General features: G+C 46.1%; 1 protein-coding gene across 4 annotated transcripts in view; it reads right to left on the minus strand.

The window, feature by feature from the left end:
• ZMYM3 (zinc finger MYM-type containing 3) overlaps positions 1 to 18,708 on the minus strand; it is a 92,137-nt gene that overhangs the window by 69,875 nt on the left and 3,554 nt on the right. For all 4 annotated transcript variants that reach the window (XM_077285008.1, XM_077285007.1, XM_077285009.1 and 1 more), the window contains exon 2: positions 11,716 to 12,413. In XM_077285008.1, the coding sequence (XP_077141123.1) occupies positions 11,716 to 12,292 (577 nt within the window). In that variant the 5' untranslated portion in view covers positions 12,293 to 12,413. The remainder of the gene's footprint in view (positions 1 to 11,715; positions 12,414 to 18,708) is intronic.

The raw sequence follows: 18,708 nt of genomic DNA on the forward strand, positions 1-18,708 counted from the left end.
TTGCTCAGTTAATGGTTTTGCGGAAACCACTGATGGATGAGGAGACTTTCAGGAGTATTGGATGAAGGACTATGGTTAGTACTGAGTGAGCGGTGTTGGATAAGGTGTTATATGAGCATGCTTGTGTGTTAACACTGTCTTCAGCGTGCTCTGATAATATTGTTCAAGTCTGTGAAGGAAATATATAATCAATAAGTAGAGTAGTTACATTTAGTTGACAAAAAGGTAAAACTGGATATACCGGTATTGTAAGCACAAAGGGGCTTTTGCTGTAGGTAGGGGTCAATCCTGGCTCCTTACCTCCTAGGACTCTGAGCTTAGAGGGGGGTTAGCAAATGGCCTGTATTAGAAGGAATATTTCCCATTGTCTGTATAGGAAGACACAGGTATTGGAAAGGGCACAACGTGGCTCATCGTCCATTCACAGACAGCATCATTTCAATAGACTGGTCCAGGTCATCCTGGAAATACGAATCTATGGTCCGGACTATAAAAAGCTGGGTTACACAAAGAGAACGGTTCACATGTGCAGGCAGCCTAAGGGCTGATGCTATCCATAATTCATTTCTCCTCCCCTCAGGAAAACAGATGATAACAAAATGTTAGGGATATATCACAGAAATACCTTTTTTTCATGTTATAACGGTTTTGCATATTTGCTTAAAATATTACTTCTATTACAGCATTAGTAATTGGCAAGCAATTATTGCTTGTACTAAAGAAATGGAACCTTGTGAGGAGTGCACCAGTTCTACAAGGTTCAACTCATGGCTTACATAGACATACTTGCAAACAGTTTCCTCTTCCAGCTTTTCTTTTCATTTATTTGGCAAAAGACTGTTTACCGATATGGCAGCCTTATGCAATAAACAGAGTAAGGAGGCTATGTGCACATGATGTGGATTTAGTGCGGATCCACAGCGGATTTTTCCACGCAGAAACGCTGCAGATCCGCACTGTGATTTACAGTACAATGTAAATCAATGTGAAAAAAAAAGCTGTGCGGAAAAATCATGTTGTCACATGTTGCATGTCGCTGCATGGTGCAGGTCGCATGGTGCATGTTGTCATATGTTGCATGTCGCATGGTGCATGTTGTCACATGTTGCATGTCGCCGCATGGTGCAGGTCGCATGGTGCATGTTGTCACATGTCGCATGCTGCATGTTGTGACATGTTGCATGTTGTATGTCATATGGTGCATGTCACATGGTGCATGTCACATGTCGCATTTTGTCACATGTCGCATGCTGCATGTCGCATGTTGTCACGTTGCATCTTGTCACATGTCGTCACATGCTGCATTTCGCATGTTGCCGCATGTCGCAGCATGTTGTATGTCACATGTGCATGTCGCATGTTGTCACGTCGCATGCTGCATGTTGTGTGTTGCATGTTGTCACATGCTGCATGTCGTCGCATGTTACATGTCGCATGGTGTATGTTCTGTATGTGTGTTGTATGCACTGTATATGTGTGTATGGGTTTGTTTTTTTTACATTCAACACATTAGCCGGATGATGGGACTAATACTGTCCCATCATTGGCTAATGTGTCACTCACTGTCACTGTAGCAGGCAGAGCCCGATGGGACTTGTAGTCCCATCAGACGATGCCTGCACACAGAGACACACACCAATTACCCCACCGCACAGCCCCGCAGACCCCCCGCCCGCACACTCCAGCACCTTTGGCAGATTCACTGCGTGGAAATTAGCGGCGGCTGCAGCCTGGGGGTCACGTGACCCGGACTCAGCCGCCGCCATAGCGCCGCTCACAGGCGAAAACGGCAACAGAAGGTATTTATAAAATTCATTAGGGGCCCCGGGGGTATACATTGGGGGGTTAACTGAAAGTAGTGGACAACCCCTTTAACCTCTGTGAGCAGAGAGGAATAGAGACCGCAAACAAATCCAAAGATCTGCTCATTGGTGCCCTGATGGACAAGGCTCGGGAGCAGAGTGAAAGCCCAATTCAAGAAGAGCCAAGCAATGGACCTTGTCCCAGAAACAGCTTCTGGGGGTACTAACAATGCCAGTTCTGAGGCAAGCATGGACGTTTCTGTGCAAAAGGCCTTACAACAGTTGAGAGAATGATGCCAGTATGCGCCTGCAGCTTATTCTACAATACCAACAGGCTGCTGCTGCAGAACGACAGGCCCGAGCCGAGAGAGAGTCTGCTGCAGCATGTCAGGCCCAGAGAGATCTCCAGCTTATGATGTCCCAAATACCAAGGGGTAACAGTTCTCAGCTACCTCATTTCCAGGATATAAATCCAAGACGACTGTACTTGGAAAACTTCCCCTTGATGGAGAAAGATGGAGACTTAGATACTTTTCTGCCCTGTGATCAGTGGGCATAGTATGTAACTCCAGGGCTGAAAGGAAAAGCCTTGGAAGTTTTTGCTGACCTTTCGCCAGCTCTAGATGGGGACTACGACTCTATAAAAGAGGCCTTGGTCAGGACATACAACCTCACCCCCGAAGTGTTTCAGAGAACATTCCGGAATCTACAGCGGGGATCAATAATAATAATAATTATTTTATTTTTATAGCGCCGACATATTCCGCAGCACTTTACAGTAGAATGTAAGCCCACAAGGGCAGGGTCCTCACCCCTCTGTATCAGTCTGTAATTGTTAGTTTGCTTACTGTAAGTGATATCTGTAATTTGTATGTAACCCCTTCTCATGTACAGCACCATGGAATCAATGGTGCTATATCTATAATATAACGCTGGGAGCGTCACTCTGTCCGAAGCCTTTATAGACTGCGCAAGCGCCGGCGCAGTCTTGACCCCACAGAGTGACGCTCCCAGGAGATCGCAGTATGCGTAAGCACTGAACGCACACCGCAATCTCCAACCGAGAAGCAGGGACGAGCCAGGAGGGTGAGTATATTTACCTGTCCCGTTCCACCAATGCGCGCTGCTCCATCCTCCACCTCTTCTGCCTGCGACGTTCAGTTCAGAGGGCACGATGACGCGCTTAATGCGCGCCGCCCTCTGACTGAACAGTCACAGGCAGAGGACCCCGGAAGACAGAGAGGCGCGCAGCAGTGGAACGGGGGACAGGTAAATAGAGCAAGTGCCGGGGGCCTGAGCTAGCGGCGACTCCGGCACCTGACCCCCACAGCGCGCCGGTGTCCCCGCCTGCTCAGGCCCCCAGCACTCGGCGCCAAGCACAGCCGCCCGCACTCACCACCGCCATGCACAGCCGCGCCCGCACTCACCACCGCCATGCACAGCCGCGCCCGCACTCACCACCGCCATGCACAGCCGCGCCCGCACTCAGCACAGCCGCCCGCACTCAGCACAGCCGCCCGCACTCAGCACAGCCGCCCGCACTCAGCACAGCCGCCCTCGGGCAGTAGAGCCGGAGAGAGAAAGATGAGAGCAACATATGGCAGAATGGAAACAGGAACAGGCAGAATGGGTGCAGCACATTACAACAGAATGGGGGCACAGGATGGGAGCAGCACATGACAGAATGGGGGCGCACACATGACAGGATGGGGGTGCAGGATGGGAGCACATGACTGGATGGGGCGCAGGATGGGAGCACATTACTGGATGGGGCGCAGGATGGGAGCACATGACTGGATGGGGCGCAGGATGGGAGCACAGGATGGGAGCAGCACATGACAGAATGGGGGCACAGGATGGGAGCAGCACATGACAGAATGGGGGAGCACACACATGACAGGATGGGGGTGTAGGATGGAGCAGCATATCACAGGATGGGGGCGCAGGATGGGAGCACATGACAGGATGGAGACGCAGGATGGAGCAGCACATGACAGGATGGGGGTGCAGGATGGAGCAGCACATGACAGGATGGGGGCGCAGGATGGGAGCCCATGACAGGATGGGGGCGCAGGATGGGAGCACATGACAGGATGGGGATGCAGGATGGAGCACCACATGACAGGATGGGGGCGCAGGATGGAGCAGCACATGACAGGATGGGAGAGCAAGATGGGAGCAGCACATACCAGGATGGAGACCATATACCAATATAAATACTCGCCACCCGGGCGTAGAACGGGCTCAATAGCTAGTAAATAATAATAATTTTAGAGGGGACTTGTACATACAATAGACATTACAGCATAACAATAATCACATCGATCAAAAACAGATACGGAGTGAGGGCCCTGCTCGCAAGCTTACAATCTATGAGGAAAAGGGGAGACACGAGAGGTGGATGGCAACAAATGTTTTCGTTGTTCAGACCAGCCAAAGTGTAAGAATCGGGTGTTCATATAAAGCTGCATGAACCGGTTATCAGCCTAAGTATGTAACAGTACAGGCACAGAGGGCTATTAAATGCATAAAGCATGTGAGAACATGATGCAAGGAACCTGATTATGGTTTAAGTTTTTTGAATGGGCAACACAGGGATAGTTAGGTTTTAATGCGTTGAGGCGGTAGGCCAGTGTGAACAAATGCGTTTTTAGGGCACGCTTAAAACTGTGGGAATTGGGGATTAATCATATTAGCCAGGGTAGTGCATTCCAAAGAATTGGCGCAGCACGTGAAAAGTCTTGGAGACGGGAGTGGGAGGTTCTGATTATTGAGGATGTTAATCTCAGGTCATTAGCAGAGCGGAGGGCACGGGTAGGGTGGTAGGCTGAGATGAGGGAGGAGATGTAGGGTGGTGCTGAGCCATGGAGTGCTTTGTGGATGAGGGTAATACGTTTGTACTGGATTCTGGAGTGGATGGGTAACCAGTGTAATGACTGGCACAGGGTAGAGGCATCGGTGTAAAGGTTGGCGAGGAATATGATCCTGGCTGCAGCATTCAAGACAGATTAGAGAGGGGAGAGTTTGGTAAGAGAGAGACCGATTAGTAGAGAATTACAATAGTCCAGACGAGAATGAATAAGAGAAACAGTATGTTTTTGCAGAGTCGAAGGTAAGAAGATGTCGAATTCTAGAAATGTTTTTGAGGTGCAGATAACAAGAGCGATGTGGGGGGTGAATGAAAGCTCGGAATCAAGTATGAGCCCAAGACAGTGGGCATGTTGCTGGGGAGTAATGGTGGAACCACACATGGAAATGGCAATGTCGGGCATAGGTACATTAGTGAGGGAGGAAACACAAGGAGTTCAGTTTTTGACAGTTTCAGATAGAGGGAGGACATGATGTTGCAGACAGCGGTAAGACAATCACTGGTGCTATCTAAAAAGGCAGGCGTGATATCAGGAGTAGAGGTGTATAATTGGGTGTCATCAGCATAGAGATGGAGAACCAGAAGAGAACTGTGTCCTTGAGGCCAATGGAGCGGAGCATAGTGAGAAGGAGCTGATGATCCAGTGTTGAATGCTGTAGAGAGATCTAGGAGAATTAGCATGGAGTAGTGACCATTAGATTTAGCCATTAGTAGATCAATAGAGACTTTAGTGAGGGCAGTTTCAGTAGAATGTAAAAAGCGGAAACCGGACTGTAGAGGGTTGAGAAGAGAGTTATCTGAGAGATAGCGGATAAGACGGGAGTGACCAGGAGTTCCAGTTTAGAGATGAAGGGAAGATTAGAGACAGGTCTATAGTTAGCGGGACAGTTTTGGTCAAGGGATGGTTTTTTAAGTAATGGATGTATGATGGCATGCTTAAATGAGGAGGGAAAGATACCGGAAGAGATAGAGAGCGGTTGAATATTTGACAATGAGGTTGAATATTTGAGCGGTGACGGCAGGGGAAAGGGGCTAGACGAGATGTGACGGAATGGGGTCACTGGTGCAAGTGGTTGGGCGAGAAGATGCAAGGAGCCTTATTACTTCTTCTGTGACTGGTTCAAAGTCCGAGATTGAGCAAGATGTAGTAGGGGAGGGAGGACAGTGCATGGTATGAGGAGTTTGGGAGAAAATTTCCTGTCGGATATGGTCAATTTTTTCTTTGAAGTAATTGGCCAGATAGTCAGCGCAGAGATCCGTGGTTGGGGCCTGCACTCTTGGGTTGAGTAGGGAATGAAAAGTTTCAAAGAGACGTTTAGGGTTATTAGATAGAGGTGATAAGGGCGTTGAAATAGGATTGTTTGGAGAAGTGAAGGGCAGTGTTGTATGTTTTAAGCATAAACTTATAATGGATGAAACTAACAGCTATGCGGACGTAGTGGCCACCTTGAGGACCACGTTCCGTCAATGGATCCGAGGACTTTCTGTTACCAGATTTGAGGAACAAGAGGATCTTATGATCAAGGATTAGTGATGAGCGAATATACTCGTTACTTGAGATTTCTCGAGCATGCTCGGGGGTCCTCCGAGTATTTTTTAGTGCTCGGAGATTTAGTTTTTCTTGCCGCAGCTGAATGATTTACATCTGTTAGCCAGCATAAGTACATGTGGGGGTTGCCTGGTTGCTAGGGAATCCCCACGTGTACTTATGCTGGTTAACGGATGTAAATCATTCAGCTGCAGCAAGAAAAACTAAATCTCTGAGCACTAAAAAATACTCGGAGGACCCCCAAGCATGCTTGACAAATCTCGAGTAACGAGTATATTCGCTCATCACTATCAAGGATCAATTCCACATATGTCCCATGGATGTACAACAATTTGTGTGTCATCGAGAGCCAAAGACTGCTGATCAGGCTGCAAATATTGCTAACTATTATGCTCCCAACAGGATGCCACAAGCCTGGAAGCCATCGGGATTCAGCTGGAAGGGCGGTAAGCCAGTTGGGGGGACCCCTCTCAACCTGCCAACCGGTCCCCAGGGAATTCTAAATCCACTAAATCCGGGGCCCCTGGAATCAGACATTCTTTTATTGATACACGTCGCTGCTTTACGTGTAATAAAGTGGGACAGGTTAGTGTTACTTTGCTCTGATCGGAAGATAAGCTCCAGTATGACCAAGCCACCGAGGCCCCCACCTTCCATCTTATTTGTGACTGGCTCTGATATGAGAAATAATGAGATCTGTCACTGTGAGCAATAAAGTTACCGTTGGCCTCAGACACACTGGAACAGAAGTAACCCTAGTGCGTCCAGAACTGGTGACCCCGCTGACATAATTCCAGGAAAGACTGTCTGTAACCGGAGTTGGTGGTGGGGGATTGGGGAGTCAGCCCTACCAAGCTCAAGGCCTATGTGCATCTGGACTAGGGAGCAGAGAAAGGACTGAGGAAAGTGGGCGTATCAGACACCATCCCAACCAATGTGCTGCTAGGCATGGACCTGGGCAGGATGGTATGCCACTAGGCCCCTGCCTTGAAAATGAATGTTATGGAGAAGGTGGAAGCAATTGACCCACCTGAGAGCCTGTGAGATCCAGGAAAATGTACCAATGTACATGACTGTACTTATGTGACGGCTGTGATCCGCAGTCAGGCTGCTGCTACAACTCAACCCCAAGGATTAAAGGATGAGTCTCAGAAAAAAACTGGCAGAACAGGAAGACCCTCATATAGCCCAGGAACCTTCCCACATGGCAGACCTAATGAGGTCCCCAATAGCAGACTCCGCATCTCACAGGGTCTAGCATCCCCACTAGGCCGGGACCTACAGACTGATAGAGCTTTCAAAAGGCCCTGATAACAGATGCTAGTCTGGAGAAACTGAGATGTCCTCCAGAGCAACCTCCTGATGGGTCTGACAAGGAGGTTTTACTGGAACCAGGGGAAGCCCGTAAAGAGACCCTCCTCCATGGCACACCAGAGCAGGAGGACTGTGAGGAGCATCTGGTTGTCAGCTATCCGTTCAGGGGACAGTTATAGAGGATTGCGGATGAGATTCCACTTGCTAGACCCTTTAGAGTACAAAAAAACTAAAAGCCCATCTACACCACTACCGATGATTGATGAGTCTTTCCAACGAATAGCTGTGGACATCCTAGGGCCACTTGCAATACCTCGCAGCCCTGGCATATGCTCTATTGTTCCAGTTGTTAACTATGATACGCCCTATGCAGAAGCTGTGGCGTGGTCCTCCATACAAGCAGATAAAAAGGTCAACCCACTAGGGACTGTTTTGTCATGTGGCGTTCCCCAGGGAAATGTTAACTCATCAGGGGACCCATGTCATGTCTAATTTGATGTAAAATCTTCGCAAGAAAATGAAATGCGCCCTATTGTAGCCAGTCCCTACCATCTGACCAATGGACTAGGTGAGCACTTAGTAGGAACTATAAAACAAATGCTCAAGGTGCTGGAGGAGACTGAAGGGACAGACTGGGAATGTTACCTCCATCTCTTGTCTGCATACAGAAAGGTACCCCAGGCCTCAACAGGATTCTTCTCCTTTGAAATACTTTATGGGAGAAAGGTCAGGAGGCCTCGTCACTTAAATATAGGAGTTTGTGCTAAACTACAATGCTCTGGCTAAGCCGTTAACTGACCTGAAGCTTCCCCAAATTATTTTGGTGCCCTACAATCAGCATTGGCTAGTTCACCCGTTCTTCCGGCCCCAGATTTCACTTGCTGGTTTGTGGTCGTGCCGACTGATGCCAGCACTTATTGGCTAGGTGCGGTGCTCGGCCAGGTGAACCAGCGAGGTGAATAACACCCAATTCTCTACCTTAGCAGGAATTTCCTGCCCAGAGAGGTTGCTTATGCCACAATTGAAAAGAGTGTTTAGCAATAGTGTGGGTTCTGCAGAAACTTCAACCCCTATGTCTATGGGTGCAACTTCACAGATCGTAACACACCAAGATGGCTCAACATAGTGGGGGATAATGGGAAATTGCTCAGATGGAGCCTGATTTTGCAGTAGTATGATTTTACAAGTCAACATAAGAAAGGAATGGATCATGGCAATGCTGATGGTTTATCCGCCACGGGGGTCAGAGACTGGATACGTGCTAGGGAGCGGACAAGTAAATCAAACTCTTATGCACGTTCAAAAGGGGGAAGGTGTGAAGGAAATATATAATCAATAAGGGAAATTATTATTTATTTATATAGCACCATTGATTCCATGGTGCTGTACATGAGAAGGGGTTACATACAAATTACCGATATCACTTACAGTAAGCAAACTAACAATGACAGACTGATACAGAGGGGAGAGGACCCTGCCCTTGCGGGCTTACATTCTACAGGTCATGATAGCCGTAGAGTTACACCTAGTTGACAAAAGGGTAAAACTGGATATACCGGTATTGTAAGCACAAAGGGGCTTTCGCTGGAGGTAGGGGTCAATCCTGGCCCCTTACCTCCTGGATTCTGAGCTTAGAGGGGGGTTAGCAAATGGCCTGTATTAGAAGGAATATTTCCCATGGTCTGTATAGGAAGACACAGGTATTGGAAAGGGCACAACGTGGCTCATCGTCCATTCACAGACAGCATCATTTCAATAGACCGGTCCAGGTCATCCTGGAAATACGAGTCTATGGTCCAGACTATAAAAAGCTGGGTTACACAGAGAAGAGTTCACATATGAGGAAAGCCTAAGGGCTGATGTGATCCATAATGCATTTCTCCTCCCCTCAGGAAAACAAACGATAACTGTAGACGGAAACGTTAAGGTATTTCTGTTACTTATCCGTTTTTATTTTATAACCGTTTCGCATAATTTGTGTGTGGTTTTATTTGTACTTTTTTTTATATATATTTATTGTAAGCAATGTATTTTTTTATATTAAAGCTTAAAATCTTTAACAAGTTTGACCTTGTATGCTCCAAAAGTATCCAATATGCCTGTGTGACCTTCTCATTGTCTGACAGTAACATATTTTGGGGGCTCATCACCCCGTATGTTTGATGAGTGGTGGCAGTGTAAGAAACCGGGGTGTGCCGAGTGTGTCGGGGTATGATTTATGCTTACTTTATAGACTAGAACAGAGATTGAGTGAGAGGAGAAAAATTAACCCGTGGCGCACTTTACTTGCATGTGTTGTGGATGTCAAACAGCCGCGAGACATGCAGCCGCGTGGACTCGGAACATATTTTTTGAGCACGTCGAAGACACTCGGTTAACACACGAGCGTGCTCGGATAATACCTTATCGCGCATCACTAATTATGGTGACACTGCTCTCTATACGCCATATCATGACACAGGTAGATCACAGCATGTAGATCACAGGGTCCCAGCTCTATGAGATGGAGCAGGCGGTCAGGCTGGATGCACTGCTCCTGGAGTGGTGGCTCAAGCATTAGACAGCCATTCTGATACAGGGGGAGAAGAGTGACCACTGAAAAGGAGAACCATCACCAGGTGTGAACTACGATCAACTGCCAAGAGTGAGTGTTAAAGGGATTTTTCATTCCTATGATATTAATGACTCACTTCTTTATGGTCTGATCAGCAGTACGTGCGAAAGGTCACTAAACATTGTAACAGAGAAGTTGGGGTCCGCTCTGTACAGTTTTCAGCCTGCAGTGGATGAAGCTGGCAACAGCAGATCAGTGGGGGTGCCCATCAATCTGATAATTATGGGCTACCCTTAACGATATGTCACCAATATCAGAATTGTATTGATCATTGCCAGCTGCCACGTTCCTTTACACTGGAACTGGACCCTGGGGATTTATACTTTTCCTGGCTCTCATTCACTTATATGTTCACTTGTGCTATCACTGATTTATTTTTTGTTACTTTTAGCTATGATGTGCATTTTTTGTCTCTAGACTCTTCTATGAGTTATTTAATTTATGCCACTCTATATTTTTATACATATATTGTAAATCTCATGAGGAGTTACTAGAAACAAACCCCAGCATTGTCCAGTCTATTCATTTTTATCCATCTACCGTATTTTCTGGTGTATAAGACGACTGGGCGTATAAGACGACCCCCAACTTTTCCATATAAAATATGGAATTTGGGATATGCCCGCCGTATAAGACGGGGGTCATCTTATACGCCCAGTCATCTTATACGGCGTGTGGTTCCCAGGGTCTGGAGGAGAGGAGACTCCTTCAGGCCCTGGGATCCATATTCATGTAAAAAATAAAGAATAAAAATAAAAAATATGGATATACTCACCCCTCCGACGAACCCTGGCTGTCACCGCTGCAAGCGTCTGCCTCCGTTCCTAAGAATGCAGTGAGTGAAGGACCTTCGATGACATCGCAGTCATGTGAGCGGTCAGGTGAGTCTCCTCTCCTTCAGACCCTGGGAACATCCAGGATCGCTCCCTGCACATGCTGTACCCAGCGTGTAAGACGACACCCGACTTTTGGGACAATTTTTAGGGGTTAAAAAGTCGTCTTATACGCCGGAAAATACGGTATGTACCCTAATTGTTAGTACCTTGTACTTTATTTATTTGAATATTATTGCTCACTGTTTCATGCCTTTGCCTATTCGAACACAAATCTATTTTATAGAGGTGTTATAATCATTGCGTTATTTTTTTAAAATTTGGGATATAATCTAACTACCTACCCAGTGTTTGCTTGATTCCATTTCCTGTATGGTCTGCTTACATCTCCAACTTTCTTTTTTTAAAACTTTTTTTAATCATGTGCTCCAATAAAAATTATCTACTCAATATTTAATCTACACTTGGAGGACTCTTTTCTTTTCTACATAGGATTTGTAATAACAAACAAGGGCTAATCATTCATATGAATGTATCAGACATGTATCTTCCTAGTACAGATGATTTCTGGTAAGTGGTAATATAAATGTCCTCATAAGTTTTGTAGAAGGGGCTCTTGGCTATGCCATATGGCAGATGTACCAAGTCTCAGTGCCCCCTAGCCTGATCTCTTAGAACCAGAACACAAATGTAAAGACAATCTAACCGGCACATGATAAGCGTGGTCTACCCACCAGATGAGGGTCTGGAATTGGCCTCTCCATCAGCGCTCTTCTCAGACGACTGGTTGGGTTGAGCCGCCTCTTTCTCCTGGGGACTGGATTCTTTATCAGTGCTTACATTATTGTCTACATTCTGGGGTACAGAGGTGCGAGGTTTTAATGTAGGTCGCAGTCTCATCCTTCTTGGAAGTGTTTGGCTGGGCTGTGGTGGGTCTGCCTGTGTTTCAGGAGCTTCTCCTGCTGCTTTCGCTTCGGGTGCACAATTTGTGTTCTCCCCAGTTTCGGTGATCGTTTGGCTTGGATCTCCATTTTCTTCAATGCGCTTTGTCTTGTGAGCTTTTAAATGTTCCACATCAGGTTTTTTGGTCATCCTTGCTGCAACAAAGACTACATCATCCTTACTTTCGTTATCTGGATCTGAAGGCGAAGTTTTAGGTTCAGGGTCTACCTCAGCGTTGTCCCCTTTTACAATCTCCTTAGCGCCTGCCTTGGCCTTTTTGCTGGTCTTGCTGGCCGGTTCTTCATTGGCATTCTCTGCAGCATTTTCCTCTTTTTGGCTGTCGGGTCCTTTATTGTCATCACTCTCCATATTTGTAGACTAAAGATTCCTGGCAATGAGATCTAATATCAGCTGGTCCAAGTGCAGCTTCGGCCTAAAGGTCTCCACTCGCAGTTGTCAGTGTCAGGGAACCTGCTAGAGAGGCCCCGGTCTGGAGAGAGAGAAAACAAGTATACGGTCAGAGAGCTACCCCACCAAACATACACTGAGCTGTACCATGATGACAAACGTGTAAGATCCTTAAATAAACTATTAGCCAATCCCAAAAGTCACGTAGACTACGGTGATAAAGATATGATATGGAGCAACTCTAAAATGATTAGGCATTGTACCTAAGCAATGTCCCTTTCATTATCATTAACATGTCCTTTAGAAGCACGAGTGTTCCACATACAATGGGGCTGCCTGGCACTGCCACATTACGTATTATGTGCCAGTCCTATTCATTAGAATAGCACACGAGCAGGCAGTGTAAACGCTACATCATTAGCACACGAGCCTCCCAATGTGGAGGAGCACACCACCGGACTATCCCTCTCCTATTTAGACACACTTTGCAAGGTGTTAGGGTGCGGCGTGCAGAGCATGGATTCACACGTTGCAGACTTTACACAGGACAGTTCTGCTATTGAGCATCAGTTCCGTTCATCTTCTATGGCAATCACAGGCTGTATGCAAGTGTCATTCAGAGACTTTATACAGTCACAGCAACAACATCTGCAATCCTCTCTCCATCTAATACTGGGCTAGTTCTTGTTCTAAAAAAGGAACTTCTCAGGCCTTTGTTTGTGCACCAAACCCTACCATTGCGGAGACTTCTGACATCTCCAAACATGTTCTTAGCAGCACAATCAGAAGTTATTTTGCATAAAATGGATCTTTAAAGAGTTGTCTGGTAAAAACATGTTATTACCTAACCATTGGCTGGGCGATAACCTGTAGTTGCGTGTGAATCCTCACACTGAGACCAGCACCGATCGGCAGAATTGGGAACTTTTATCCCTGTTAAAATGGAGTGGCAGTGCGCATCTTAAACTGCTGCGCCAATCATTCCTTATGGGGTGCCGAACGCTGCACTCCACTCATCGGTGCAGGAAAGGAGCGTAGCCGGGCAGCTGACCTGCAGCACCATCTTGTAACAGGGATATAAATTCTTTGATCTGCAGATCGGTCCATGTGCCACTAGTGGGACCTGCACCGCTCAGCAAGTTGTCACCTATCCCGTCATTATGTAATTAATATTCAGACAATTGTAGTTAGTATACATTAACCCCTGTTGTGGTATTGGCTGGCACGGTGCATAGCGGGTATGCCATTTAGCTCTGTAAAGGCTAGGAAACTTGAAGGACTGTTTAGCTAGTTGCCAAATATTAAAGCAGATCCGGAATAGCAGCGTTTTTGACACAGCTCACCTGCACTGCGTCCAAAAGGCTACCATACAAATACAGTGGATGGGATGTATAGAAATCTGGACGTGGTCAGCTTTGTACATACGGTTTAAGCCACATTTATGAATTGAGACTTTTTAAAAAGCTTCACTCTCACTTCCCCTGAAAAAAAGTCACAAACTCACTCCATTAGGGGGCATCTTAAAAGCTGAACCTTTACAGAACTACTGATAGAGACTTCATACTGTGAGCATGCTTGTAAAGTGCCATAGAATAAGCTGGCCCTAAATAAGCATGATAAACTAATACACACAAGTGATATAGCTAATGCAGCTACCAATGGAAGAAATACAGGGAGACATTTTTAGAAATGTGACGCTTCATGGGTGCACTACACATGCCCAGGGAGGCAGCGGTGGCATAGGACACATCCTGAAATTTGCCGAATAACAGCTGGCTGAGTCCTACATCACCCCTGGGGAAAGCAACACCCCCCCCCCCCCGTAACTGGTCACCCACTAATTAGTATATAGTCACCAGAGTTATAAAATTGTTTTTTGCCAAATGCAGTAATCTAATCAAGACAATGAAACAAGCTTGTTAGGAAGGTATAAAAATAGTAATACATACAGTTGTGGCCAAAAGTATTGACACCCCTGCAATTCTGTCAGATAATACTCAGTTTCTTCCTGAAAATGATTGCAATCACAAATTCTTTGGTATTATTATCTTCATTTAATTTGTCTTAAATGAAAAAACACAAAAGAGAATGAAGCAAAAAGCAAAACATTGATCATTTCACACAAAACTCCAAAAATGGGCCAGACAAAAGTATTGGCACCCTCAGCGTAATACTTGTTTACACAACCTTTAGCCAAAATAACTGCGACCAACCGCTTCTGGCAACCATCAATGAGTTTCTTACAATGCTCTGCTGGAATTTTAGACCATTCTGCTTTGGCAAACTGCTCCAGGTCCCTGATATTTGAAGGGTGCCTTCTCCAAACTACCATTTTTACATCTCTCCACAGGTGTTCTGTGGGATTCAGGTCTGGACTCATTGCTGGCCACCTTAGAAGTCTCCACTGCTTTCTCTCAAACCATTTTCTAGTGCTTTTTGAAGTGTGTTTTGGGTCATTGTCCTGCTGGAAGACCCATGACCTCTGAGGGAGACCCAGCTTTCTCACACTGGGCCCTACATTATGCTGCAAAATTTGTTGGTAGTCTTCAGACTTCATAATGCCATGCACATGGTCAAGCAGTCCAGTGCCAGAGGCAGCAAAACAACCCCAAAACATCAGGGAATCTCCGCCATGTTTGACTGTAGGGACCGTGTTCTTTTCTTTGAATGCCTCTTTTTTTCTCCTGTAAACACTATGTTGATGCCTTTGCCCAAAAAGCTCTACTTTTGTCTCATCTGACCAGAGAACATTCCTCCAAAACGTTTTAGACTTTTTCAGGTAAGTTTTGGCAAACTCCAGCCTGGCTTTTTTATGTCTCGGGGTAAGAAGTGGGGTCTTCCTGGGTCTCCTACCATACAGTCCCTTTTCATTCAGACACCGACGGATAGTACGGGTTGACACTGCTGTACCCTCGGAATGCAGGGCAGCTTGAACTTGTTTGGATGTTAGTCGAGGTTCTTTATCCAACATCCGCACAATCTTGCATTGAAATCTCTTGTCAATTTTTCTTTTCCGTCCACATCTAGGGAGGTTAGCCACAGTGCCATGGGCTTTAAACTTCTTGATGACACTGTGCACGGTAGACACAGGAACATTCAGGTCTTTGGAGATGGACTTGTAGCCTTGAGATTGCTCATGCTTCCTCACAATTTGGTTTCTCAAGTCCTCAGACAGTTCTTTGGTCTTCTTTCTTTTCTCCATGCTCAATGTGGTACACACAAGGACACAGGACAGAGGTTGAGTCAACTTTAATCCATGTTAACCGGCTGCAAGTGTGATTTAGTTATAGCCAACACCTGTTAGGTGCCACAGGTAAGTTACAGGTGCTGTTAATTACACAAATTAGAGAAGCATCACATGATTTTTCGAACAGTGCCAATACTTTTGTCCACCCCCTTTTTTATGTTTGGTGAGGAATTATATCCAATTTGGCTTTAGGACAATTCTTTTTGTGTTTTTTTCATTTAAGACAAATTAAATGAAGATAATAATAACAAAGAATTTGTGTTTGCAATCATTTTCAGGAAGAAACTGAGTATTATCTGACAGAATTGCAGGGGTATCAATACTTTTGGCCACAACTGTATGTGGTGGAGGTTTGGGGGCTGAGGTAGCTGTCAGATTCCCTAGAAGTGCTCTGGGAGTGTCAAAGGACTTCCCAAGCCTTTCCTCCCTGGCTCTATGATCCATCCAGCCACAGCTTCTTCTGTGGAGTCAAGCAGAGGAAGGTAGGGCCATGTGGGGAATTAAAGTTTGGGAAGTGCTCTGATCACATCTAAAGCATTTAAGCCTCATTTCAAGATGAATGTATACATCAATTTTTCAGGGAACAACAAGTAGCATATATAAAGGCATGGCGGACATTTATCTTACAGAGAGCAACATGAAAGTATAAACCCCTCATAAGATCACATCTCCCAATATAAAGCCTTTGATAATTTTTCCTCTCCATATGCTAATTGGCATCAAGCACCCCTACACTGTGCCCGCCATCTCCCCAGCCTTGACTCGCGTGGCTGACATCTTGCAGGTGGCCTGTTGTGACTGCGTTCCCTGCTGTACAGAGAAGATAGCCGGACAGACAGCGGATGACTTAGATGTCAGCGACATCAATCACGATTGGAAAGACGGAGAATGCAGGGACAGAGGAGCACAGTCTTTCGGTGCCCAACGGACCACTCGGAGCCAATTATCAAATGGAGAGGAAACATTATAAAGGGCATTTTATTGGGTATGTGGGGAGCAGTGATGTTATGGAGGAATTGCAGGAGAAGTATTAAAGACAGCACAAGGGTGGTGGAAAAACTTTATATAAGGAAAACTTGGAGACAGGTTCCCTCTAAGATTAATTGGTCTTAAATACCCCACCCAAGAGAATAATACATGGCTTCGTGGGTCTTGAAAATATAATGTAATTGATACCTTAAAGGATTTAAAGTGCTGCTCCATTGCTGAGAAATTCCATTCTGGAATTATATGCTAATGAGACTGGAAGTGCATTGGGGGCATGTCAACGTAATGCACGTGCATCAGTTTTCATTATTACTCCAGGCCTAGCCCACCCTCCTCTCCATGACAGCTCCACGCTCTGCTAGCCAAAAGGCTAAACTAGAAGAGGGCAGAGCAGTCAATCAAAGGCAATAACTAAGGATACTGAGAAGGCCAGACGTGGCATTTACATGGCAGCCAAGTAACGCTGTAATTTCTTATATTTCCTAAAAAAAATAATGATTTCACCACCACACGGGCATAAAATCTGTGATGGAGCCATGATGAGCATGCCCCAGCGGGCCTTATCCTGATGGCGCTGCCATTCATTGACACTGCTCCATCAGCATTTACTTTCAGTGGGATTTCTCAGCGCTGGTATCTTGCACCTTTAATTTTCAAAACCTACAAGATCACGCAGAATGCTGAAAAAGACGGTTGATAAATTCCCCTTAACAACTATTTTTATAAAAGGAGGGTATTCCGGATAATATATACACTGCACATAGGTTAATACTTTCCAATTATAAAATTGTCCTATCACAAGAAGGAACTGTGGCCATATCGCCATAGGATGCTACAGGCTCAGCAAATAAGACTCCATAAACGCATTATGTCATCTGTTTCCCCAAATTAAACAATATTCATACATTGTATTGGCTGATTGCATGTACACTCATCTGACAAATTACACAGGTACATTAGTAGATCCCAATCCCTCTGATCAAAGATCCACCCCAAACAGAGAACCTCCCGCTGATCATAGAGCTGCTCCCATCCTGATCAGTCCCTTTATAGAGCTGCCCATCGTGCTCTTATACTGACTGTAGAGCCCACCCTACCACCATCATGCTGAAAATAGAGGCCCGCTGCCATCACATCTGATCAGAGTCTCCCCAAAGCAGTCATGCTGATCGTAGAGCCCCCCACCATCATACTGATTCTAGAGCACTGCCACCATCATTCTGATAGCAGAGCACCCCCTCAGGAAATCATGGTGATAATAGCCCCCCCCCCCCGCATCTGACCCTAGAGCCCCCCCTCTACCATCACGGTGATCCAAGATCCTCTCCTCTACCATCATTGTTATTGTGGAGCTCCTAGATCCCCCCCCTCTACCATCATGGGGATCCTAGAACGTCCCCACTACCATCATGGTGATCCAAGAGCCTCCCCCGCCATCATGCAGATCATAGAGTCCCCCCACTGCAATCAGGCTGATCACAAAGCCTTCCCACAATCATGCTGATCATGCATTCCCCACTCGACACCATGGCAATCATAGAGCCCCCCCCCCTCAAAATCATGCTGATCATAGAGCACCCCCCTCAAAACGATCGAAGAACCTCCCCCAACATTGTTCTGATTGCAGAGACCCCCCACTTCGACATCACGTTGATCAGAGATCCCAACCTGCTAATCGCAGGGCCCTCCTCAAAATCCTGCTGATTGTAGAGACCCCCCTCGCCATCAGGCTGATTGTAGAGACCCACCACACTGATCAAAGAGTCCCCCAGTGCAGATAGTAAAGCCTTCGTACCATGATCATAGACCTTTCATAGAGCAGCCCCCTACTGATCATAGAGCCATTTAAACCATGCTGATCATAAGCTCTTCAGTCCCCCATACTAAAACAAAGTCCCCATCCTTAACATAGACCCTTCATAGGGCCCCAACATAAAGATCATTGACCCTTGATAAAGACCATCATGATCATTTACCCTTCACAGAGCCCCCACACAGATCATTGACCTTTCATAGAGCCCCCCAAACAGATAATTGATTCATCATAAAGCCCCCCCACATCCTTATCATTGACTCTACAATGACCCCCTTCCTGATAGTTTACACTTCATAGGGCCTCTTCATCCTGATCATCGACCCTTCA

The sequence above is a fragment of the Ranitomeya variabilis genome, chromosome 2 (assembly GCF_051348905.1).
Source record: "Ranitomeya variabilis isolate aRanVar5 chromosome 2, aRanVar5.hap1, whole genome shotgun sequence".
Lineage (NCBI taxonomy): Eukaryota > Metazoa > Chordata > Amphibia > Anura > Dendrobatidae > Ranitomeya > Ranitomeya variabilis.